This window comes from Haplochromis burtoni, unplaced genomic scaffold (genome assembly GCF_018398535.1).
Source record: "Haplochromis burtoni strain Fernald_Lab_line unplaced genomic scaffold, NCSU_Asbu1 Contig_191, whole genome shotgun sequence".
NCBI lineage: Eukaryota > Metazoa > Chordata > Actinopteri > Cichliformes > Cichlidae > Haplochromis > Haplochromis burtoni.
This window is the reverse complement of record NW_024582552.1, coordinates 198,622-210,954: the sequence shown is the minus strand read 5'-3', so window position 1 is coordinate 210,954 and position 12,333 is coordinate 198,622. Positions and strand designations below refer to the sequence as shown.

The window sequence follows — 12,333 nt, the reverse complement described above, 5'->3', positions numbered from 1 at the left end:
TGTTCTGCAGAGGGTTTAAAGGACAAATGCATGCACATGCAAGATGAAGAAGAACCTGCATTGATTCAAGAGTTTTTAAAACAAACAAACAAAAAAAAAAAGCTCACAGTCCGAGAGCACGATGTCTCCCACCAGGTCATTTGTGTGAATGGTATTAATTGGGTTCCCTGTGAGGCCACACGGCCAGCGGCTCAGTTATGATTCCAGTGGGTAAATATTTGCCTGCACTAACCCTCGCCAAGTGCCATAATGATTCTTTGTGTGTTACGCTGTGTGCCGTGCCTTTCTGTGTGTGTGTGTATATATATGTCACTCAGCGTCTATGTCCGCCTGTGTTTCGTGTCTGTGTTGCAGCTCAATCTCCCTCCAACATTCCCTCTCTTACAGCTGCAGCTCGCCAGAGTTTGATCAATAACGCGTCCTTCATTCTCAAGTCAGGCCTGACCTTGGCAGCCTTTTGTCTCCTTCCAGGGGCCAGAGTGCGCATGTACAGGTTGGAAAACAAGGCTCTCAAAAAAAAAAAAAAAAAATCCATCCTTGGACGAAAAAGAATCCCCCACCCACCCCCAACCCCACCCTTCTTCCAATGCCTCCACGCTACAGCATTCTCATTAAGAAACTAATGAATCATATATTTATAGCATTCTTATCTTAGCGTAATGAGGTGATGCCACTTTTGAACTCATTTGCTAAATGACCACAGGCCAGACGCAGAAATGGAATAAACTTCCAATTCCCTGCATGTGCCACCGCATTGATTTTCACAGGGCAAAACACAGCAGAGCCAATCCAAACCTGACTGAACAAAGAACACCTATGCAGTCACGGATGATTTAAAAAATAAATAAATAAATAAAGCAGGCCCGTTCACTCAGAGACATTTTTAAAAGCATTACAACATGGAAGACTGCAGCAGTAGGCAGTCAGAGTTGATCTGACAGATCTGTTTACATGCTAATGCAGCCTGACATAGCCTGCAGGTGGCACCATTTATAGATTGGTCCTGCAGTCTTTGTACTCTTTGTTGGTCGGTGATACATATTTGCATGGCACATTTTTTCTTTCACAGGTAGATATTCAATCTGTGACGGCGCATTAAGTGATCAACAAGTGTATTTTGCAACACAGTCACCAGCAAAGTTCAGATGTAGGGGTTTAAAAAATATATATATATATAACTATCCATATATATTTATATATATATCTATGCGCACAAAGCAATCAAAGCATGATGTCATATTGAGCTAAATCTTTGTGATCAATTTGCAAACCAAAGAGCCAGAGACTGAAGCTAAATGAGCCTCACAACAGGAGCTTTTGTTTATAAATTCTTGTTTTGAAGCGTTTTATTTGGAATTATAAAGCGGCCGATTGTCAGATTATGTGTAATGATGAGTGCATTTGTACACGAGCCATTCAGTAATGGGTTTCTGCAGGCCAGTCGCATCAAGATCAATTACAAAATTAGCACATTAGGACTGACAAATTACAAAATTATGTTCTAATCCTTTTGAAGCCTTCTGGGAAAACAGTGGTAGATTTGATGTCTCCGCTTGCTCCGGGGATAAACTGTGAGCGAGCGATTTCACTAAAAGGACAAAAAGAATAGATCATTCGTCTTCCACAGTCAGACTTCCCCACGAGCAAGGGGGAAGTCTAAGAAGCCATTTAAGATTTAAATGACAATTATTAAAATCATTAAGCATGTATGGATATATCAGTCAGAAAGCACTTTCATCATTGACTGCTACTGGTAAATACAAGACATTTGCTAGTATAGCAGTGAGCTATGTTCATCTGTTGAGTCACATCAATTTTGTGCTGGCTAAGTGTTCAAAAACAGTTCAGTTTGTTTTTACATTGAACATTTCTTTGTTTCCATGGCACCAAATGGGAAATAAAAGCCACACCAGATGATGCATCTCTACAAATAGTTTAAAATTTGCAGGTTTGAACAGAGCCAAAAGAAATTCACCAGCTTTCTTAACCACCTTTTATTTACTTAAACATTAAAGCCCTTCTGAGTGAGGAAAACGCAGGTTTGTGTTAAATTCTTACTTTTCCTGCTAGGAAAAAGTTAGATTGGACCATATCCGGTAAATGTGCGAAGCTATAGTTGTTTTCCTTGTGATAATAACACCAATATGTGTAAATGACGTTCAAAGAGTCAGACATAAATCAAAACTCAGAATTTATTCATATATTCCACTTTTACAAAACAAACGCTTCTCAAGCTTTACAGAACCAAAAACGTATGACAGTCGTCTTCTGAAACATTATTAAAAACTGAAAAAATTAAATGAACTCAAAATGGTCTTCACTAGACTTTCCTCTTCTGGGTGCTGATGTACAGAACTGTAAGAAGGAGACAGGAGAAAAGAAGGGGGGGGGGATCTTATTCATACACGATGATCCATAAAAATAAATCAAAATTCCGAAAATCTCATTTGACAGACAAAATACTCAATGAGGCGGCGTAAAGCAAAACAGAGGCAGGCTAATGTAGGATTTTTAAGATCGACACAGACATCTGGTGACTTAAAAATCCTATATTCCAGTATGTCGGATGATATTTTTATTTCCTCTCAGACACACAAAATAAACATATTCCCCTAACATTTTTTTGTGTGTAGTTACAGTGGGGCAAAAAAGTATTTAGTCAGCCACCGATTGTGCAAGTTCCCCCACTTAAAATGATGACAGAGGTCAGTAATTTGCACCAGAGGTACACTTCAACTGTGAGAGACAGAATGTGAAAAAAAATCCATGAATCCACATGGTAGGATTTGTAAAGAATTTATTCGTAAATAGGGTGGAAAATAAGTATTTGGTCACCTCAAACAAGGAAAATCTCTGGCTCTCACAGACCTGTAACGTCTTCTGTAAGAAGCTTTTCTGTCCCCCACTCGTTACCTGTATGAATGGCACCTGTTTGAACTCATCATCTGTATAAAAGACACCTGTCCACAGCCTCAAACAGTCAGACTCCAAACTCCGCCATGGCCAAGACCAAAGAGCTTTCGAAGGACACCAGGAAAAGTATTGTAGACCTGCACCAGACTGGGAAGAGTGAATCTACAATAGGCAAGCAGCTTGGTGTGAAAAAATCAACTGTGGGAGCAATCATCAGAAAATGGAAGACATACAAGACCACTGATAATCTCCCTCGATCTGGGGCTCCACGCAAGATCTCATCCCGTGGGGTCAAAATGATCATGAGAACGGTGAGCAAAGATCCCAGAACCACACGGGGGGACCTGGTGAATGACCTGCAGAGAGCTGGGACCAAAGTAACAAAGGTCACCATCAGTAACACACTACAACGGCAGGGAATCAAATCCCGCAGTGCCAGACGTGTTCCGCTGCTGAAGCCAGTGCATGTCCAGGCCCGTCTGAAGTTTGCCAGAGAGCACATGGATGATACAGCAGAGGATTGGGAGAATGTCATGTGGTCAGATGAAACCAAAGTAGAACTTTTTGGTATAAACTCAACTCGTCGTGTTTGGAGGAAGAAGAATACTGAGTTGCATCCCAAGAACACCATACCTACTGTGAAGCATGGGGGTGGAAACATCATGCTATGGGGCTGTTTTTCTGCCAAGGGGACAGGACGACTGATCCGTGTTAAGGACAGAATGAATGGGGCCATGTATCGTGAGATTTTGAGCCAAAACCTCCTTCCATCAGTGAGAACTTTGAAGATGAAACGAGGCTGGGTCTTCCAACATGACAATGATCCAAAACACACCGCCCGGGCAACAAAGGAGTGGCTCCGTAAGAAGCATTTGAAAGTCCTGGAGTGGCCTAGCCAGTCTCCAGACCTCAACCCCATAGAAAATCTGTGGCGGGAGTTGAAAGTCCGTGTTGCTCGGCGACAGCCCCAAAACATCACTGCTCTCGAGAAGATCTGCATGGAGGAATGGGCCAAAATACCAGCTACTGTGTGTGCAAACCTGGTAAAGACCTATAGTAAACGTTTGACCTCTGTTATTGCCAACAAAGGTTATGTTACAAAGTATTGAGTTGTATTTTTGTTATTGACCAAATACTTATTTTCCACCCTGATTTACGAATAAATTCTTTACAAATCCTACCATGTGGATTCATGGATTTTTTTTTTTTCACATTCTGTCTCTCACAGTTGAAGTGTACCTCTGGTGCAAATTACTGACCTCTGTCATCATTTTAGGTGGGGGAACTTGCACAATCGGTGGCTGACTAAATACTTTTTTGCCCCACTGTATTCATTTACACTCCACCCGACTGCTCGAATCAGCTGGTTGTTGGAAACACCCTGTACTGCCAGGAGAGATGCTGAAGAGCGCCCTCTGCTGGTTAAATTGTGTAACATCAATGCTCACAACACTGTTGAAGGGTGTTTCTCTCGTCTTTAATTTGTTTTATTTATAAGCCGTTATAAATTATAGTCTGGCTCCACTGCAAAATGTTTTTTTTCTTAAATGTCTTTAACAGAGGAGCCATTGTGTGTTTTGTTTTTATTTTTTTATGTGAATAGCTACTGCACCTCACAACAGTCTGAATGTGCAGCCCCAAACACAGAAGTTATTCCACAGAAACAAATCCCAAAGAAAAAACAATTCCAGTAACAAGAAAATGTGCTGCTGATGATGATGTAGCAAATTCTATGTTAAACCTTGACCCCCTGCAGCATCCACGTTCCACATTTTTTCCCCTCAAAGATAATCTGTATAGTTTGCTGTACTGGTTATTTTGACTAAAAATAACACTATCTGCGGCCTGAAACACCGGCCTGCATGACTCACATTCGAGATCAAATCACACACTGGATACAGTGCATGCCTGGTGTCTGGAAAATGCAGACAGAGAGATGAAGATGTAAACAATACAGTTAAAAAAAATGTTCCGACTACTGTGGTGAATACAGAATATATTAAAACTATCTCTGCAAACAAGAGCCTTACAATGAGCCAATTCTCATTAAAAAAAAAAAAAAGCGGGAATACCAGTGATTAAACATGAAATCTGTGTCAGGACAGTTTCAGTGGTGTGAAAAAGTGTTTGTCCTCTTCTTGATTTCCATTTTTTTTAATGTTTGCTGTTTTAGATCATCAAACAAATGTAAATATTAAGCAACAATAACACAAGTAAACACAAATTTCCAAATGAAGGCGTTTAGTCTGACTAGTATCACGCCTGTTCTCAATCAAGAAATCATGTAAAGTGGAGTAGACCAAAAATATCCTCAAAAGCCAGGCACATGTCGGAATCCAAATTCAGGAAGACATGAGAAACAAAGACCTCTTGGTCTTGAAAAGGGTTTAAAGCCATTTCTTGAGATGTATGACTCCAGTGAACCACAATGAGAGCTATTATCCACAAATGGCGAAAACATGGAACGGCCTCAAAACATTTTGATGATCCCCAAAACTTTAGGGATAATACTCTCTGGACTGACGAGACAAAAGTTGAACCTTATGGAAGGTGTGTGTCCCATTAGATCATGCATGAAGCGAACACAGCATTTTAGAAAAGGAACGTCATACCAACAGTGAAAAGGTGTTAGTGTGATGGTCTGAGGCTACCTCAGGACCCGGAGGCTTGCTGTGGTAAATGGAACCATGAATTCTACTGTCCGGCCACCTGTTCATTACTTCAAGCTGAAGCAGAGTTGGGAGAATGATTCAAAATACACCAGCAAGTTCACCTCTGAATGGCTTAAGAAAAACAAAATGAAGTCTCTGGAGTGGCCTAGTCAAAGTCCTGACCTGAATCCGATTGAGATGCTGTGGCATGACCTTAAAAAAGGCAGTTCATGCTTGAAAAGCCTCCAAGGTGGCTGAACTTAAACAAAGATCCACTGCAAAGATGAGTGGGCCAAAATTCCTCCACAGTGCGGGAAAAGACTCACTGCCAGTTATCGCAAGCACTTGACTGCAATGTTGCTGCTAGGGGTGGCCCAACAGGTTTAGGGGGAGCAATCACTTTTTCACACAGGACCATGTAGGTTTGGATTTTTCTCTCTCTTAATAATAAACACCTTCATTTAGAAACTGCACTTTGTGTTTACTTGCGTTATCTTTGTCTAGTATTTAAATTAGTTTAATCTGAAACATTTAAGTGTGACAAACACAAAAAAAATAGGAAATCAAAAAGAGGCAAACACTGTACAAAACCATTGTACAGTTTAAGTTCGAGTCTGTCTATGCTGATCAACATGGAGAATATTAATACAAAGTTTCATAAAAATATAGCAAGACACACAAGAAAATGCAATATTGAACTGACAACGAGTGAAAAAGGGCAGTTCCCAAGAGCTGTGTTAACAATGTGTTGTTTTAACAATAATTAGCGAGTTAAAAATATCTTAATAAATCAGCTCGGGCATCAGCTTACAGCTACTGTCATTAACAGTTTATCTACTGATTATTATCATATAATGATGTACTTCGAAAAATCAATGCAGGCAAAAAGTTTAATTTGAAGACCAATTTAATTTGAGTGGGATTTTTTTTTTATCATTAACTAATTATCACCATTTGGCTAACCCTCACAATACTTTCAAGAAGGCGGGAGACCTTTTCCACAGTTTAAAGAGGAAAAAAAAAAAAAGTACTGGTATAAATAAAAAAAATAAATAATAAAACACATTTCTGAGTTCAGTTTTACAGTTTCAGGGTTCTGGTTACTCTTCACAACTGACTTGTACTGTACAGCTTACTGGAGCTGTGTACACTTTTATTTTACAAGTAAAAAAGGAGTTGTGTTAGAACAGAACATAGCTAAAAGGTTATGGCACCATTAAGTTGTGCCATTCATAATGTATGCCCTCATTTAAACGGAATTAATAAGCAAGCACTGAATGCGAGTCATTATCAGACAGACCACAGCTTCCTGTTTTGAGAGGAACATCCTACAGAGCAGGTTACTTTTCTGGGCAAGTTGGCTATTTGACAACCTTTTTAGATCACACTTTAATCTGCGCTCCTCACCTGTGTTTGTCATATTTTCGTCTCCTTTCAACTGTCATGAAAGAGTTCCAGTTTCAGACATTCAGAGAAAAAACTGAGGGCCTCAGAAACATAAACCTGCATTTATTTATTTATTTTTTATCTATTTTATCGTCTCTGTCACAGCTGCACAGCATTTCCTTAGGTTTAGCATATTAATTCTGCACTTCAGTCTTCTTACAGAAGACCTATACTGCCTTAAATACCAAAGTCTACATAAAAGGGACATGCTTACCATTGTTTCCTCTTAGGAAGGCATCTCCATATTTGTTCTTGAGTTGCCCGTTGACATACTCCTCTGTCTGCTCTATGGCGATGTTCATGTAACCATCTAAACAGGCCAGAACACCTGCAGGTACACAAACACACCGTGTTTTCCTTTAAAGTCATTACTTACCGATCAGTATGGGGGGCAAGTGGCTAAGCTGTTACGTACCTCTATAATCGACACCAGAGTTCAGTTTGACCACAACAGGTCTGCCAATGATCTGCTTCAGAAAGTCACTCGGGGTCTGCTTCCTCAGGCTCATTTTGACTGTGATCTGAAAGGATGGAAGATGAGCATTAGATACTATAGTAGCGATTTATTTCATGGAGCTACATTAGCGTAACAAAGGCTAACTCGTGTTCATGTCTGTAATAGTAACGATTTCCTAACGCAAACAGGCTAGTATCGTTAGCGGCTAGCTAGCTAACGAGTATAACTAACCTGCTAACCGACTATTTTCCCGTGAATCTGCGCAGCGAGGGTCGCTGTCTTTGTGAAAAGCATGCTTACATTTTATTGCACCCAACAACACAAGAAGAAACCCTTTAATTTTATATGCAGCAGCAATATGTTTGTTAGCATTTCACTCACCAGACCGACGTTTTCCAGACAATTGTATTTAGCATGGACGTCAGTTTGACCAATCACAAGCGTGTTCTGTACGGAAAGCGGCTGAGGACAAAAAACTTAAATGCTTGATCGCTAATCACATAATCAGCTATCAAACTGGCAACAAAGTAGCTATAGTTTTGTGATTAAATGTTTGCCTGAGCCTTCTGTATTTTTTGCCTCTTTTTTTTTTGCATATTTGTCACATTTACATTTTTCAGGTAAACAAAGATAACTTGAGTAAATACAAAATACAGTTTTTAAATTATGATTTCATTTGTTATAGGAAAAAAGCTTCTAAAGCTACCTGGTCCTTTAATCCCCCCTAAAAAATAATCCCCCCTTGTTAAGTCATGAGTTAACTGCTAACTTTTCCCTAGTCACAGCCAGGGCTGGTTACTGCCAGACCTGCTGAATCAAGAAATCACTTAAGTAGAAGCTGTCTGACAAAGTGTAAAAGGTAAAAGATTTCAAAAAGCAACACACCATTCCTCATTCCTTGATCTAAAAAAAAATAAATAAATTTCAAGAATTGATAAGAAACCAAGTCAGTGACATCTTTCAGTCTGGAAAGCGTTACAAAGCTATTTCTAAGGCTTTGGGACTCCAGCGAACCCCAGTAAGAGCCAAGGTGCCACAGGCAGTTATTAGGTTTTGGGAAAATAAATGTTTCAAGCAGGGCCAGCTTTCGATAGTCCTTTCCCTTAATCAATAAAATTATCATTTAAAAAACACATTTCATATTTACTCAGGTTACCTTTGTGCAAAATTACAATTTGTTTGTTTATCTGAAACATGAAAGTGGCAAAACAAAGAGGGGAAAAAAGGAATCTGTAAGGGATCAAATACTTTTCTCAGAGCATGCGGTGTTTTATGTGTTTAAGACTCTTACAACACTGTAGCCTTGTGTTCAGCATCACCGTTACTTTTGGTCCCAGCCATCACAGTTGATGTGCAAAGAGAAGATTGTGAAAAAAAGGAAATGTGAATTTTAGTACAGCAAAATTATATATATATATATATATATATATATATATCAGCTATTTATTTTCCTGCTGTTAGTCAATAATTTAAATCTGTGCGTTTTCTATATGTCATATTTCACATAATTACCATCATAGACTGAAAGAGCATGATGAAAACAAAACCTTTGAATCTGGATTCTGGTTACAGCACAGAAAATCACTACCCAAATAAGAAGAAACCAGAGCAATTTCTGGTTGAATATTACTAATAACAACAGAGATAATGATGTTGGTACGTCATACCTCTTTGTGTTGTTAAATTAAAATATTAAAAAATCCTTTAGGTGCTTGCCTTGTTTTAAAATGCATATGATCCTGAGGCAGAATTGAGTTAAACTTAATGGGTGACATCAATATATATTATAACCTATGGTTTCACAAAAGTTCGGATGCTGTAAAATGTAAACAAGAACAAAATGCAGTAATTTGCAAATCGTTCAAAGCCTATAATTGAGAAAAATACAAAGGCAACATATCAGAGTCTAAACTGAAAATATTATAAAACTATCAGGTACATGGGCAAAAAATAAGCATACTGGAAATGTTGAGTCTGCAAAAAATCTGTGGTCATTTGTGGTACATAATAGCAATTAATCAATCAAAGAATCGATAAAGATTTCACCAAAACTTTTGCTGAAGGGCCATGATCTATGGGCTCTCAGCTAGCACGACATTAAAAATAGACATGATGCTTTAGTAGAAATCACTGCATGGGCTCAGGGTCCATTTTCAGTAAAATATTATTTGTCAACCATTCGCTCTCACATTCACACCTATGGGCAATTTTGAATGACCAGTTAACTGCACTAACTGCATGCCTGGTTGTCTGTGACAGGCTACCGACCTGTCCAGAGTGTACCCTGCCACTCACCCTGTGGTAGCTGAGCTTCATCCCCTCTACGACCCTGAATTGGATAAATGGACGGAGGGAAGGATGGATGTTATTTGTCACTGCCTCAGCAAATGAAAGTTAAAACACTACCCTGCAAAGAAAGTACATTTTTATCAGCACATAGTTCAAAAGCTGAGACCTGTGATGGTCATGTAGTACACATGGCGTGTTTAACCTGCACATCTGTAGGGCACACAGGGATAAATACACATTTTCAAGCAACATATGCTACACAGTCCAAATGATGCGTTTCTCAGAAGAATCATTGCTTATTTCAGTGAGAGGATGTCTGTACATATTCTGAATATTCATCATAAAGAGTAACAGTCCTTCCTGTTTGTTTTTGTTACACACTAAAAAAAATGGATCATTGCAAAAAACAAAATAAAAAAAACCTCAAACAATTCCAGAGAACCCAAACAACGGAAATTATGTATCAAGCAAGAAGAAGGAAGGACTCTGTGGTCTAAATTACTGCAATTTAATTTCAAGAAGGTTGTGTTGTAAAATGTACAGGTGATGCAACACAGTGGTAAATATGCTTCTCCCTAAATGTTCATGAAACTACTCTGAATCTCACATGTTTGACTTTGATACTATTTTACTGCACTATGCATAATTTTCTACATTAATCATATGGACAAAGTCTCATTTAATTTAATCCAAAGCTTAACCTAATGTAATAAATTTCAAAAAAAGCTACAGAAGTTGACTTATATGTTAAAGTGAGTTTATGAGTGTTTCTCACTTTGGGTTTACACATTTTTAAATCACTGTGGAATTTCTCTGTTTTAAAAGAGAAATAAATAAAGTGCATTATAGCTTTAAAAACGTATAATGCAATATTAGTAATAGTATTGTTATTTTTTTTTATTATTATCATTATTATTATTATGCTATTGGTAAGCTGTGCTGTGAAGGATAAGAGAAAGTCTACCATCTGATAAAAACTCTGGTTGTTAGGGTGCGTGACCCAAACACTGCACAGCTTGGGAGGTACATGAAAAATGGTGTAGGGGGGGAAATAGGGATGAAATGGTGAGGTGAAAGATAGAAGAGGATAGAGGGCACGAGGATGTGCCAGTACGTGTTAGCAGAGACAGAGAGGTTGAGAGAAAAAGAGAGAGAGAGGGAGAGAGAGAGGGGGATTGTGAGAGGTGGAATCATAAAGTACTTCTTGTGTGTCTAGACAGGTTGCTTGTTAGCAGGGCATGGCTAGCCCTGTGGAGGCTAGAGGTTAATTTGGTATCTGCTGCTGTGTTAAACTAAGGTCAGTACTACAAGTCCTTAAGTCATAAACAAGAGTGGTTAAGAGCCATGTATACACCTAGGCACCGGTTAATGAATATTCAATGAAGATTTTTTTCCCCCTTGTCCCTTGTTTCCTTTGTCGTTGCTTGCTTTGTAGAAAATTTTTGGAAAGGAAAAAAACCCACCGTTTTTCTCCATGGCCTTCAGAAATGACCTCTGCGTGCTTACATTTAGTTGTCCTTTGTTATCCTATAGTTGTAACGAATAGTGGCTTTTTGCTTTTTGAAATGCGGCACGCTGATTATTCGCTTCCATTCTTGAACGCACCGAATGCAAATGCTTGTGATTTTTATTTCGTAGTACAATAAAAACCAATGATCTAATAAAAACAAACGGAAAAAATGTCCAAGTCATGAAGTTTGTGGATAAAGCAGAACTTATACTCATGACTGGCATTTAATGCAGATGTTTTCTTGGATCTTAGTGGAAACATAATGAGAAAATGTTTGAAGTGAGCTCGCACGAGCAAATCGGGTATAATTCACATGCTGAGAAAAGTGCTTCTGGCCTGTAACCAGCACAAAATCCACCAATGATGGTTAATAAGTCAGCTGAAATAGGGCTTAATTAAAACATTGACACTGTGGGCTGTATCTGTTAACCTGTCAGTGATCACCACACTGTTCTGCTGCCTATGCATTACATTTGTAATGTATGTCTAAGATGCCAAGTCTTTCTTTGTTTTGTTTTACATATGCTGTAACAGCAGATTCAAAAATAAATAAATACATAAACACATGCAAATACAAAAGCATCAACAGGCTTTGTTTTTGTTTCTAATTTCATTGTTTTTGCTTTTAGTCAGCACATGTTCTCAGGTAAGTAGTAGATTTCCCTCTCTGGTGTCAAATTGCTTCAGGCAGTCTTAAATGTTTGATTTTTTTCCCATTGTCAGTGGCTGATATTTATCTGTTACAATAATTTGCTTAGGCTCAAATCAAGTGAAAAATGTATTGATATAAACACTGACTAATGACCAGATTGTTATTTTAAACACCTGTATTGACAGATTTTCACAATCACCACATCATTAGTTTGCTAACAAGTTAAGGCAAAAGAGGCAAGTATTGTATTTTTAATGCTTCTTTATTCATATTTTCTTCTATTTATTTTGGTTTCCCAAAATAGCAAGCATTTAAGCATTCCACAGTAGTAGCAGCAGTATAAAAGCAGGAAACATCAACCGTGTAGTTATTTTCAACCTGTTTTTTGGAGCCTCACGCCCACACAGAGGCTCAA

General features: G+C 38.5%; 1 protein-coding gene across 1 annotated transcript; it reads right to left on the bottom strand.

The window, feature by feature from the left end:
- Positions 1-2,174: 2,174 nt before the first annotated feature.
- On the bottom strand, positions 2,175-7,971 carry lsm6 (LSM6 homolog, U6 small nuclear RNA and mRNA degradation associated). The gene is made up of 4 exons (XM_005935069.2): positions 7,849-7,971; positions 7,426-7,531; positions 7,225-7,338; positions 2,175-2,355 (listed from the first exon to the last, which is right to left on the bottom strand). The coding sequence occupies exons 2-4, from the start codon at positions 7,517-7,519 to the stop codon at positions 2,321-2,323; spliced, it is 243 nt and encodes an 80-aa protein (XP_005935131.1). The 5' UTR covers positions 7,520-7,531; positions 7,849-7,971; the 3' UTR covers positions 2,175-2,320.
- Positions 7,972-12,333: the final 4,362 nt, after the last annotated feature.

What these genes read in the sequence shown, in the direction of transcription:
- lsm6 (XM_005935069.2), bottom strand. Translation starts at nt 7,519, where the DNA reads ATGAGCCTGAGGAAGCAGACCCCGAGTGACTTTCTGAAGCAGATCATT. An exon ending in CTCTGGTGTCGATTATAGAG is followed by an intron (nt 7,339 to 7,425) that starts GTACGTAACAGC and finishes GTGTACCTGCAG; the next exon opens with GTGTTCTGGCCTGTTTAGAT. An exon ending in CTTCCTAAGAGGAAACAATG is followed by an intron (nt 2,356 to 7,224) that starts GTAAGCATGTCC and finishes TCCTTCTTACAG; the next exon opens with TTCTGTACATCAGCACCCAG.